Consider the following 14,132-nt stretch of genomic DNA (forward strand, 5'->3'; position numbering starts at 1 on the left):
TCTAGCCCAATTTATGCCATTAACATCCTCAAAGTTGCCAAGAACACAGGTAAATAATTTGATAAAGTAACCGAATCTTAAATTCAGTGAGGTCAAAGAACTAAATTCACCCGACCAAGATCCTACCGCTCATGTAAGGAGACTATTTTAAGATTTTAGTGCTTTCTTAAAGCATAAGCGGTCAAGATTGGTTGAGGACACCTGACTATACCGAATGCAAAGATTCCCTAACTGTAGGGAATCCAAGTCCACAATTTGGTGCTATGTTTCAATTTATGATCACTTAATCTTGAAGGTTCCCGGGAGGCTTTATTTCATGGAGTTCCTGCTTAGAAATGGAGATGGAGTTGGGTTTTTATAGGTGTGGTTCGAGGTTTTTCAACCAAGGAAAGGAAAGTGTATATTTAGCAATGTCTTGTTGTGGTCTTCGTGAATGAAAGGCATAGCGCTGTTGTTGGGTTCTGAGTTTTCGGAATGGACTGAGACACCGCTGTTTTTCTAAAGTGTGGTGTTTTACTAATTATCTAGCATTGATGGTGTCTACAGATAGTTGACAGAGACCATTTTGAACCTCAAGTTGCCTATGTTCTAGCAAAGCCACAGAGTTATTTTTGTTGTGGCTTTGAATGGCTTCGGATCATTTGTCTAGTTATATTAGTAGAATTTGTCAACGTTTAACTGTGTAAATAAGTTAAGAACTGGTTGGAACTTTAACAATGTTTCTTGAAAATTAACTTTTGCTTTTATCATTCAATCTAACCGTCCCCAGCTTTTGTCTAATGAAGACCAAAATATTTACTTGGTTAGTTAAATAAGGCTTAAATATGATTTTAGTCCCTGAAATTGTAAAGAGAATCCTGGAAATTTTTTCTTTAAAATGTAATTCCTGAATTTTTTTTATAATTAAATAAATCATTTTGCTCAACTTTAATAAGTCAACAGTCTAGTGGCGATCATAGTCAGCAGATGATATCAACGTGAACTTTTTCTTATCAAATTTAGTATCTGTAAAAATTTTAAATCATATTTTCAGTCACTCCATTTAAGAGTCTTTCCCCATCACACTACTCTACATTTTTCACCAACCTCCTTCATCCTCTACCCATAATTTTTCCACACCACAACCTTTAACTTTGAATTTTTTTCCAGGGAAAAAAATAAATAGAAGGGAAAAAATAAATGGAGAAAAGCTCTATAAAAATTGTTGGTGATGTTAGAATTCAAAAGTTAGCATGTTAGAATTATAAGTTAGAACCACACACCACCACAAAATTTTAGATTTAAGACAGTGGGTGTGTGTTCATTATGATATATACCTTATACACTAGTTAATCTATTTAATATGAGACTTCTTTGAATCTCCACTTGGTATTCTCTAATAGTCTCTAATAGGTGATATCAAAAACAATATCAATGATGGTTCTCTCTATTTCTTGGTTTGTACATGAGTTTTTTCTTTAGTAGCTGTAGTTAGATACTTCAAAAGTCTATACATTACTTAAGATATCAAAGCCACACTACTGTGCTATTGAGAGGCCAGCTAAAAACTATCATTTTCATTTTTGTCAGGAACAAAGTGTTGACTTGAAAAGCTCCTCTGTAGAAACTTGTTTCAGAATCCCCTGAATGCTGGTTGTCTTGTGTTCTATACATTATACACCAAAGTAAAGTTGATGTGGAATTTTTTTCCCACCTAATTCATCTATCTATGCCTATTATTGAGTATATTCACAGCATCACTACATAAGTTTCAGTTTAACTCATAGGGTCATAAAGGTATAATCATCCATCCTCCCCAAACATGGTAACAAGATGAATGAGATTTGTTTTGTTTAGATGAAGTCCCACATCGTTTGACAAATTAAACCTTTGTTTTGTATTGAGGAAAGTCCCACATCGACAGAATGAAAAACCAAAGTGGTGGAAACTCTTATATAATGCAGCTTCTACTAACTGTGAAAAGCATCTTTGCGCTTGGGGCAATGACGCAGCTTATGAGGTTCTAACCGAGGCGCGTCTATTGCTGGTTGAAAACTATTTCCAAACCCCCTCTTAGGCCTGGGTTCACCCCTGGCCTTCGAGAATTTCTGGAAGGGCTCCCTTTGGGGTAATGCTCTACAATTCTTAGTTCAAGATTTCACTTTAATTTATTAAATTTAAATCCTTTGTCATCTTGACTTATGTGAATCAGCCTCCTAGCCTTTGGTTCTTCTGCTTAAATCAATGTTAAGAAGCTAATTAGAAAGCTTAAATCAATCGGTGACTAGCTGAGAAAATTAAGGTAGTCTTATACAGTTTACATGGGTTTGTTAAGAGAGGCAAAAGGGACTTAACTCATGAGTATTGATTTATTTAGTTGTGAATTAGTCTCATTTTAAGTCCCACATCTATAACATTAGTCATTAGATTTGAGAGCTTCTTATCATTAAAGAAAAAATTAAACCAATTTTGGGGAATGCGCCGGGCCCAATATAAAATTAAACTAGTTAGACACTGGATGGACATCAGAAACATGCTAATTGCAACTTCAACAAATTTATTGAAAACAACAAATTTATTGAAATTGAAATTAACCTAAACTTACATCAAAGGTCTCATGCTTTATAGTTGGTTCATGATGATCTCTGTGGTTAAGTAGCGATGTGGGACTTATCTATGAATGGACCTCTTATGAACCTTCAGCTATGCAGTTACTATCTCACGAAGAGTTATAATTGGCTTCATTCAAATTTATGTTTCTCATGATCACCAAAAAGATATCAGAAGAGAAACCAGTCATTAAGATGAATTGGTTATCTATCATCTCTAAATAAAACTAACTAGTTTTTTTTTTTTTTTTTCTGGTGCGTTGCACGGGAAATATATATATTGTATTTGATACATCAATTACTCATGAACGTGATTATGCGAGTTCATTTTCAGTTATTATTTTTTAACTTCTAAGTTATTTGTGTTTTTTTTTAAATTGTTCCCGATATGTGTTCAGGGAACACGTGTTAACAGACTAATGCAATATCTTAGATATTTAGGGAAAACCTTTTAAAATTTTAATGAATTATAATCTCAGCACTACATATTCTATTTTTATATTGTAGATCATCAGAAAAAATAAAAGGAGAAATTAGGGGATTCTGGTAAATATGCACTAAATTAGGCTTGAGACTATTCATAATTTAAAGAGATAATGAAAACGGTTTCAAGGTTTGTTTTGGAAATAAATTTAGTAATGAGTAATCTAGGTAAATCTTACATAATTAGGGCAAATCTTTTAAAATTCGATTTCAAAATAAAATAACACAAAAGAAGAGAAGCTATCTAATGGAATCACACATGAATTTTTTTTTATGAGAATTAAGTCAATTAACCTGAAAATGACACGTAATTTTTTTTTATGAGAATTAATTTGAGAATGACACGTCACTAAATCAGTCTGACATGACATGAGTTCTTCTTTTCTAATATATATATATTTATTTATTTATATTGATATTGATGCAACAAAATGGACAAAAGGGTCATGTAAGAATTTCTCATAACCTTGTTGCTATAAATTAGCAACTATCTACAATTCACACACAAACAAAATTAAACCTTTACCAAACCAAATCATCAAAGTAAGTTACACAATTCCAACTGAAAAAGGAGAAAACACTATTGTTTAAGGATTAATATAGTGGAATCTGCACATCAACATTACTGATGATAATCTCAAAAACTTGTATCTGTCTCTCTGGTTTAGATGGATGAGAAAGTTGCATTAAGTCCCAGGTCGGAGAAAAGTTTTCTGCTTTCATAGAAAGCAGTGGGCCAATGCCTAAATTATAAGGACTAAATTAAAAAACTGAGGTATATTAAGGGATCAAAATATTATTTGAAAGCATTCTCTAGAAAAGGTTCGGGACCCACCAAAATGGAGAAAAAAGGTGAGGAAGATAGAGAGGGAACCATGCATTCTCTAATCTCTACAGTTGGTTCTGGAAACCACCTTTGATTGATTCTGCATTCATTCAATTTCAAACCACCCTTCTTCACATTCACCTTCAACTCAACCACCATATCCTCTTCTTCTTCCCCTGCATTTTCACCTTCCTCTTTCCTCTACCACTAAAGAGCTGAGATTGCTTGATCGTGCTTCCAATTATTCTGGGATTCATTTGGTCTTCACTCTTCAGGTATTTTCCTTGGAATTCAGTTCACCTTTAACTATCTTTTCATGTTTTAATTTTAGAGTAAATAGCAAAGTTCAGTTACTGATATTAATATAATAGAATACGTTTGAAGTACTTGATCTTTTGTTCAGTTTAATCAAATACTATGTAACTGTTTCATTTCACCAATGCCTTAATACTTGATGGTTTGGTTATTGATAGGAAAGGCTGATGTATGGTAAACAAATATATTCATTGAGAAATTTGTGATATTCTCGATTGTACTGAATCCTGAGAGAGAGCCATGGCATGGTTTAGAGCTGCTGCTTTAAGCATAGCAAAGCATGCAATTAGGAGAAATCTCTTTAGAGGTGGATCATCATATTATGTGACAAGGACCACAAACCTTCCATCAACTAGTAGAAAGCTTCACACAACAATTTTCAAATCAGAAGCTCATGCTGCCCCGGTGCCTCGCCCTGTACCCCTTTCTAGGTTAACTGACAATTTCTTAGATGGGACTAGTAGTGCCTATTTAGAGGAGCTTCAAAGAGCTTGGGAAGCTGATCCGAGCAGTGTCGACGAGTCTTGGGACAATTTCTTCAGGAACTTTGTGGGTCAGGCTTCCACCTCCCCAGGAATTTCTGGTCAGACAATTCAGGAGAGTATGAGATTGCTGTTACTAGTGAGAGCATATCAGGTTAATGGCCACATGAAAGCTAAGCTTGATCCTTTGGGTCTGAAAGAACGAAATATCCCTGATGAGTTAGATCCTGGCCTTTATGGTTTCACTGAGGCTGATCTTGACAGGGAATTCTTTTTAGGGGTGTGGAATATGTCTGGATTTTTGTCCGAGAATCGTCCAGTGCAGACTCTTAGGTCCATTTTGACACGGCTTGAGCAAGCTTACTGTGGAAGCATTGGGTACGAGTATATGCATATACCGGATCGGGACAAATGTAATTGGCTTAGGGACAAGATTGAAACACCTTCACCTACACAATTTAGCCGGGAGCGCCGCGAGGTTATTTTTGATAGGCTTGCTTGGAGTACACTCTTTGAGAACTTCTTGGCCACCAAGTGGACATCAGCAAAGAGGTTTGGGCTTGAAGGTGGAGAGACTCTTATTCCTGGAATGAAAGAAATGTTTGATCGAGCATCTGATCTTGGGGTTGAGAACATAGTTATGGGAATGGCACATAGGGGAAGATTGAATGTTTTAGGCAATGTAGTTCGAAAGCCACTTCGTCAGATTTTTTGTGAGTTTAGTGGTGGTCTACCTCAGGATGAAGTTGGGCTCTATACAGGAACTGGTGATGTTAAATATCACTTGGGAACATCTTATGATCGCCCAACGAGGGGCGGGAGGAGGATACATCTATCTTTGATGGCAAATCCTAGTCACTTGGAAGCAGTCAACCCACTTGTTGTTGGAAAAACTCGAGCGAAGCAGTACTACTCGAATGATGCGGAAAGGATGAAAAACATGGGTGTTTTGATTCATGGAGATGGTAGTTTTGCTGGACAAGGTGTGGTCTATGAAACCCTTCATCTTAGTGCTCTTCCAAATTATACTACTGGTGGGACTATACACATTGTGTTCAACAATCAAGTTGCATTTACTACTGATCCTGAGTCAGGAAGATCATCACAATATTCCACTGATGTTGCTAAAGCCTTAAATGCTCCTATCTTTCATGTCAATGGTGATGATGTGGAATCAGTTGTTCATGTCTGTGAACTTGCTGCCGAATGGCGCCAGACTTTCCATTCAGATGTGGTTGTTGACTTAGTGTGTTACCGTCGATTTGGGCACAATGAGATTGATGAACCATCTTTCACACAGCCTAAAATGTATAAGGTTAGCCCTTTTGTTTATTATTCTCTTATTCCTTTTATGTGCATATTGCTTTATGACAAGTTACTCAGATTTCAACTTTCTGGGCTATGTAAAGGTCATTCGAAACCATCCATCAGCTCTTGAGATCTATCAGAAGAAACTTTTGGAATTAGGGGAGTTGACTCAAGAAGACATTGATAAGATACACAAGAAGGTCACATCAATTCTGAATGATGAATTTTTGGCCAGCAAAGATTACATTCCAAAAAGAAGAGACTGGCTTTCAGCATATTGGTCAGGTTTCAAGTCACCTGAACAGCTTTCACGTATCCGGAACACTGGGTATGATAAGTCAATGTTAATGTTGCTTGAGTCTTTTTTGTTATAACAGCTGAATTCTATGATCTATCCTGTGCAGTGTGAAACCAGATATCTTGAAAAATGTTGGGAAAGCAATCACGGCCTTACCTGAAAGTTTGAATCCTCATAGAGCAGTGAAGAAGGTTTATGAACAGCGTGCCCAAATGGTTGAAACTGGGGAAGATATTGACTGGGGATTTGCGGAGGCACTTGCTTTTGCCACATTGATAGTAGAAGGTAACCATGTTCGATTAAGTGGTCAGGATGTTGAAAGAGGAACGTTTAGTCACCGCCACGCTGTAGTTCATGATCAGGCAACCGGGGAGAAATATTGCCCCCTTGACCATGTCATAATGAATCAAAATGAAGAGATGTTTACTGTTAGCAATAGGTATTTTGCACTTCCATGTGTGTATAATGTTCTGAAGAAAACAAATTGGTTTTACATGGTTATTGCTCTAATTCTGTTATACATGTGGCTTCTTAAATTTGAATTCATATCTTGCTCATTTAATCATTGGTATGTGCTTTTTTTTTCAAATACTAGTTTAGTTTTAAGTTATCACATGATTTGTATTGAGCTGTATGTATGAGCTGTTTAAAACTGTGTTTGCCTAATATCTTTGGTGGATTTAATACAATATGCAGCTCGCTTTCTGAGTTTGGTGTTCTTGGATTTGAATTGGGTTACTCAATGGAAAATCCTAATTCGTTGGTGATATGGGAGGCACAGTTTGGTGACTTTGCTAATGGGGCTCAAGTTATATTTGACAATTTCTTGAGTTCTGGTGAGTCTAAGTGGCTCCGTCAAACTGGGCTTGTAGTGTTACTTCCTCATGGTTATGATGGTCAGGGTCCTGAGCATTCAAGTGGAAGATTGGAACGCTATCTACAGGTTCTCAGTTGTGAATCTGTGTTCTATTTCCTTTCAAACTACTTTAAGCTTTTATTCTTTCTGGTTACTAACATGTTCTGTAAATCATTTGTAGATGGCTGATGATCATCCTTATATTATTCCTGAGATGGATCCAACTCTTCGGAAACAAATTCAGGAGTGTAATTTGCAGATTGTGAATGTTACAACTCCTGCAAATTTCTTCCACGTTTTACGGCGGCAGGTTTGTAGTTGGTCCAGTAATTGATTAATGTTGGCTTTGTTACCTGAAGTTGTGTCTCATTTTTTCGCTGTTTCTTTTTATTTTCTTGCAGATACATAGAGAATTCCGTAAACCTCTCATTGTAATGTCCCCGAAGAACTTGCTTCGCAGTAAGGTTTGCAGATCAAATTTATCTGAGTTTGATGATGTCCAAGGACACCCTGGTTTTGACAAACAAGGAACCAGATTTAAGCGCCTCATAAAAGACCAAAATGACCACTCAAATGTTGAGGAGGGTATAAGGCGCTTAATACTCTGCTCCGGAAAGGTGCATACACCATATACTCATTGGAACTAGCTATTAATCTTGTGGAGTTTATAATTATATCAACCATATTTGCAATTTTTATCTGGTGCTTCAATTAGATATATATGTATATGTTTTATGTCCAGGACTTTCACAATTTTCTGAATATGCTTTTTGACTTTGTAACTATTAATATGTTATATGCAGGTTTACTATGAACTTGATGAGCAAAGAACAAAGGATGATGCAAAGGATGTTGCAATATGTAGGGTGGAACAGCTCTGTCCTTTCCCTTATGACCTTGTCCAACGAGAGCTTAAAAGATATCCAAGTATGTCTGTTAAAAATGCTCTTTCGAAATTGATTCTGATTCTGATAATTTTTTAGTCCATGTTTGGAATTTGTGTTAGACCTCAAACTCTCGTTAATCTATAAGCTACAACATGGAGAGCTTCTCGGCTAATGTGCTTTGGAGTGTGTGTCCAAAACATATCCAAACATGCTTGTTTTTGTGTCAAATTTAACATTCATCCCATGATTGTTGCATCTTTTGTGATAAGCTATATGGAGATTTTAATCATGATAAGTTTTTTGTGCTTATATGTTTGATTGTTTTGTTTGTACTAGATGCTGAGGTTGTTTGGTGTCAAGAAGAGCCAATGAACATGGGTGGATACAGTTACATTTTACCACGGCTTATAACTTCAATGAAGGCTCTCGGTCGGGGAGGTTATGAGGATGTCAAATATGTTGGTCGTGCTCCATCGGCGGCCACAGCAACTGGTTTCCTCAAGGTTCACCAGAGGGAGCAGGCTGAGCTAGTTCACAAAGCCATGCAACATAAACCAATCAACTTCCCTTACTGAGGATTTGCACACGCACACACAGACACACACACACACACTCACTCATATATAATTTCCTTTTGAGAATGAATGAATGATGTAGTCCTGATTTACCCACCTATGGAGAGCAATAGTTGGAGGGTTTGTTGATATTATTCATTATATTTGCTTTCTCATCTTTATCTGTTCTATTACAAATGGTTCGTTTAATATGGAGCTGATAAGTGAGGGATACCAATATGGCAACATCACATTATAACTAGAACCAATCATAGTTCAACCTTACTGGTAAATTGAAAAAGAATTGTGCACATAAATGCAAGATTGTTGTAGTTACTAAACCCTGGTTAATTTGACTTGTGCTGTTGTGGTTAAGAATCGAACTACTTCAGATTCCCCCCCCCCCCCCCCCCCAACTATTTCAGTTCTAGAATACGTAGATTTTTCCATTTTCATTGGTCATAAAGTCTAGAAGAGATTATTAGCTTTTCAAATTAATACCATCACAGTCCAATACATAAACAGTATTCGAGTCCTATCTTACAGCCGTTGCCTTCTAGAAGCCCTTTTACTAGAAGCTATTTATTTGAATCGGAAACTTGTTTCAAAATTGTTGCTCAAGAATTTTAACTATTATAAAATAGTTGGTCGCTTGAATTAGTTAAGAGTTAGAACACATATGACTAAAGCAGTGATGCTCACATACCTTCTTGCTCAAGGCTTGCTTACCGACTATTACTAAATTCAAGTGATATATACTTGAAGGTAAATTTTGTGGTACCCATAAAATATTATGGGTATGGTACCCACATTGAGTAATTTAATAGATGATTATTATATTTTTTTTAGGTAAATTTTACATTTTCGCATTTCACTTTCCTATTCAATTAATTTCATCTCATGAAATTTGTTTTTTAATGAAAAATGATTTAGTTGTAGAGATGAACAATTATGGTTGAGATACGCGTAAAATAACCATGATTGACGGATGAACAAAGCCTAAAAAAACAGAACCTACAAATCTCATGTCTCTATGAATGAAATGTTGCATCACTACGATAAAATAACATCAAAATTATAACTTGTACATGCTTCTTTATTATTGAATTATCTCATTTTGGGTACCATACCTTGATTTGAGTTAAGGTACCAACAAACACCATATTTGATTCTTTCTAATAAAAGTGGGAGTTCGATAAAACTTGTATAAGGACTAAGGAGAGTCAATTCCACAAGGATGTAAATATTTCCGTCTCGAACAAAATTGTCTTATGTGGATCTATGTACAATGTACCTTATTAGAAACAAAAAAAGGTTTTGATTCATTCATACTTCTCTTTCATTTCTCGTCACTTTTCTATCATATCACCCAGCATATCTCTCTCTATTCTTCTTACTTTCGGTGTAAGTATAATTCAAATGTAGATAAAAACTCATTGAAACAAAAACGAGCGAGGCTATTTCACACTAAACAAACAAAAAAATATTAAGTCAAAGTAAAAAAATCTATGATTGATGATTCATTCATATTTTCACTTCATTTTTTTTTCAATCAAATCACCCATAACATTTTTTTTCTCTTTTTCCATATATTTTTATATTCTTTCCACTCCATTTATAATTCACGTGGAGTGAGAACTAAACTTAACTCAAGAAAAAAACAAAACCTACGTTCAACGCATCAAGTGGATTAATTTATTACTTCAATTGCTCCCTCAAGCACTCGTAGTTGCTTCCGTCACAGCAAAATCAGAGTCAAAACTCACAAGTATAGTGTGTAATAAACAAATATACACGTTCACACATTGCCCATACATTCAGAAACGTCAACAATTAATAAATTTCAAGTGTCTCAAATTCTCAAGCTACCTATCTAGCCAAACAAACCTAAACTAGACCCTTTATATATAAATTAATGTCACACCTCTCAAACTCTCATAGAGTAATTCCATTCCAAAATTAATTTTCTCTATTCTTTCCAAACCCTCCATCATAGAACTGTTTTCTTTTTTCTGTTTAATTGACAGTTAATTTAGTTTCTTCAACATTGATTGTCCATGATGAAGAGAGAATTCAGAGAAATTGATCATAGCATAACCATGGCAAACTACTTGATGTTGCTTTCTCAGCAGGGAGGTCCATATGAAACAACAACAACCTATGTGAACTCTTCCAACAACAACAACAACCGTGTCTTTGAGTGCAAGACATGCAACCGGAAGTTCCAGTCTTTTCAGGCGCTCGGTGGCCACCGTGCGAGCCACAAGAAGCCGAGGTTGGAAGATGGAGGTGAGAGTAATGATCATGGTTCATCACCACCAAAGGCTAAAACTCATGAGTGCTCCATTTGTGGATTGGAGTTTTCAATAGGGCAAGCTTTGGGTGGACACATGAGGCGTCACAAAACACCTTCAAATAAAGGATCCGCGACTACTAGTAGCAGTGGTGGTAGCGGTAGTGGTACTATTGATACTTCAGCAAACAGGGAGAAGGAAAACAGGAGGGTTTTGTTTCCAGATTTAAATTTGACTCCTATAGAGAATGGTCTTGTGTTTTTGAAGATTGGACAAGCAACTCCTCTAGTTGATTGTTTCAATTGAATTAGGGAGAAGTTGATGAACTTACTATGTGCCACATAGGTAGATTGATATTTTTTTACTATCATGTTGTATTTTACTTCACTGTATGTATGTAAATAAAGGGTTCAGTACTTCTTGGATATATATGAGAAATTCATGTTATTCTTTAATTTAGTTGAAAAAATTGGTCTGCATAATTTGTAAATCATATCTTTTGGTTAATTTTATGTTGAATCCCAAGTTGGAAACCTCTTAATCTGAATTGTGTTATGTGGTTTTGAGGAAAAAGTCACAAATATAGCTTTTAAAAACAGTCCTTTGAATGTGTTGGCCGCCAATCTAAGCACGCTATAAAGTTGTTAAACAAGACATATTAATTGCTTCAGATGTGAATATTTCAAGTTCGAACATGATTGTCTTTGCATGGAGGATATCTTTCTTAAAAAAAAAACATTTTACTTCAACATTCATTTGCTTGGCATTAATACCTATCCAATGTGAATAGCTAAACAAGGATGTTTCCATATTACAAATATGCTTGACCCTTTAAGCATGTAACATATGCATGATTCTTTTAGATATTTTGTATCTTATATAATAATAAGAACTGAAATAATTCCTGCAAATACTTAATGACTCTTCCAGCGTGTGAAAATGAAAATCATCAAGTGAATTATTATTTTTTTTTGGTCAATCAACAACTGATTTGGAATATAATAACTCCTTTGTAGTTGATAGTATTTGAGCAAAAAGACAAGGAAAAGTTGGTTTGTTACTACTTGTCTTTACGATATTCAAAGTCGTTAATCAGGTAGTAATCAATATAATTGATTTGTCTAACTTAATAGAGAACAGATCCTTGTATCAGAATCACAAGTTTAATTTCTTTTATATAAAATAAAATAAAATGCACGTTGGATTATTGATTAATTTTCCATTTTCCACGGTCCATTATCCAGATACCAGTGCCGTGCAGTTAAATCCAGCAGCAATCGTCCAGAAACTGCCATCTAGAAGTCCTTAATTAAGATGTTTATTTACTGAGGGAAAAAATCCGTCACAAAGTTCTTGACTAATAGTGTATAATAAGTAATAGAGACGGATATTTTTAGAGGTAATTATTCCGTCGCTAAATCAAGACAACTCCACTTTAAAATGTCAATCCGGCGCAATTAGTGACGGATTTTCCCTGTCCAAATCCATCGCTAATTTCTATTTTTTGTATCTGTTGCGTGTCATTCAGCAGACACGTTAAGTTGTTCAGAGTCTTAAAATTTTAATTGATAAGTGCCCCAGCCCCACTAAAGATGGTGACTGATGAATGTTAAATTTTGTTCTAGTTTCACTAAATTAGATAGTGATGGGAGTGAATTCGAGTTTTAAGAATAGGAAATCATACACTACAAGAAAAACACTTGTTGGCTGATGCAAAGTTTTGCACCAGCTTCGTCCAATCTGACACTAATTGTAGCCAACCGATGCGATATTTAAAACATATAAAATTAGACATGTTGTCTTTACAATGACTTATATAGTGTTGGCTTGTATGATGCTAAATAGGTAAAATTTCAGTTAAGTTTTCGATGTTTTTCATTATTTTCAACTTTTTCCCATTTGATTTAACTAGGTAAGATTTCCAACGTAATACTTGAGTTCTAAGTCCCCATAAGACATTTCATTCACTACTGTCTACTTGAAATGATTCAGTGCTCTTGTATAATTAAGTGAGGTAGTGAACATTTGGATAGTACTGTAATTAACTTACACACCAAGTAGCCGCAGGAAGTTATGTATATATATCTAGATGATGGGTTTTTTAATCTTACACCCATGGGAAAATGAGATATTATATGCAATGAATATAAATATGTGATAGCAAAGTCTCATTCATTTATAGTCTAGCAAAATTTCCATAGAAAATAAGATACTGACTTGGGTGCTTGTGTGTCATAACTAATTGCCAATAAACTTTAGCTCACGGTCACCATCATTATCGTTGGTCACCCTGTAGTCGCTGTCTACAGCTTATCTGAAGCAATTTGCTTCATTTTGCTTAGTCAGGTCACATTAAAGACTTTGGATGAACATGACAGTTTTATAGTTCGGTAAGTAAGAGAGGTTTCAAAATGAATAAAATTACCCCTGTTGGAGCCCACAGCTGAAGGCAAATCAAAGGGGAAAGGTTCTGGATGAGATGTTTTATTATAATTAAAGAGAAATAATACATGGGATTAATAACAGCTGAACTTTTTTATGGGTCAAGAACAGAAGATGATTTTAGTGAATAAAGATTACAACAATTTGAGAATGATTATTTATTGAGGTCGGCTTGTTAAGATAGGACCTACTAAATCATTTCTGCACTCTTTCTATTTTTTGTCAAAATGTGTTGTTGGATTTTGAATTTAAGGATGGTGAATGACATAGTTAGAAACTTAGAATAGTGGTAATATCAATTATTGAACATAGTTTTGGAAATTAAAGGTAAAATTTGCCACCTCATTCAATTCGTTCTAGAGACGCTGGTTTTTGGCATTGCACAGATCATATCGTGATCTTGACAAGGAAGCATTAACAAAAAGTAAAATGAGTAATGATATATACACACCTATTTTTAAAACACTTCATTTCCATCTCTTTTTGTTTCTATTTCTCTCCTCTTACCATCTATCACATCTCATACTTTCTCTCCCTTACTTTTTATTTTCTTCATATCTCTCTCATCATTCCACCTCACACACCTCAAAAGAGAGGTGTGTGAGTAACATTATTCTTGAAACGTGGGTCTAAGGTAAACGGTTCTAGAAATAGTGTTTGAACATTCGGTACAAGCTACATTCGGTACAAGCTTAGGTAGCTTGTTAGACTATACTCGTTGGTCCAGCTGGGATCTGAATAGTTTGGTCAAATCCTGCAATTTGATTCTTGGTCAAAACTGATCCATGAGCTGAGCAAG

General features: G+C 35.3%; 2 protein-coding genes and 1 non-coding gene across 3 annotated transcripts; all 3 read left to right on the top strand.

The window, feature by feature from the left end:
* Window positions 1-1,964: 1,964 nt before the first annotated feature.
* On the top strand, window positions 1,965-2,108 carry LOC130721707 (U4 spliceosomal RNA). Its single transcript, XR_009013628.1, has one exon. It is a non-coding gene; the product is annotated as a U4 spliceosomal RNA (small nuclear RNA).
* Window positions 2,109-4,116: 2,008 nt separating this feature from the next.
* On the top strand, window positions 4,117-8,759 carry LOC130721129 (uncharacterized). Its single transcript, XM_057571865.1, has 9 exons — window positions 4,117-4,172; window positions 4,371-6,009; window positions 6,104-6,330; window positions 6,407-6,739; window positions 6,997-7,243; window positions 7,338-7,466; window positions 7,558-7,773; window positions 7,960-8,083; window positions 8,380-8,759. Exons 2-9 carry the CDS (start codon window positions 4,453-4,455, stop codon window positions 8,616-8,618), a joined length of 3,072 nt encoding a protein of 1,023 aa, XP_057427848.1. The 5' UTR covers window positions 4,117-4,172; window positions 4,371-4,452; the 3' UTR covers window positions 8,619-8,759.
* A 1,761-nt stretch (window positions 8,760-10,520) lies between these two features.
* Window positions 10,521-11,346, top strand: LOC130718167 (zinc finger protein ZAT12-like). Its single transcript, XM_057568669.1, has one exon. The coding sequence runs from the start codon at window positions 10,655-10,657 to the stop codon at window positions 11,195-11,197; it is 543 nt and encodes a 180-aa protein (XP_057424652.1). The 5' UTR covers window positions 10,521-10,654; the 3' UTR covers window positions 11,198-11,346.
* Window positions 11,347-14,132: the final 2,786 nt, after the last annotated feature.

The sequence above is a fragment of the Lotus japonicus genome, chromosome 5 (genome assembly GCF_012489685.1).
Source record: "Lotus japonicus ecotype B-129 chromosome 5, LjGifu_v1.2".
Classification (NCBI taxonomy): Eukaryota; Viridiplantae; Streptophyta; class Magnoliopsida; order Fabales; family Fabaceae; genus Lotus; species Lotus japonicus.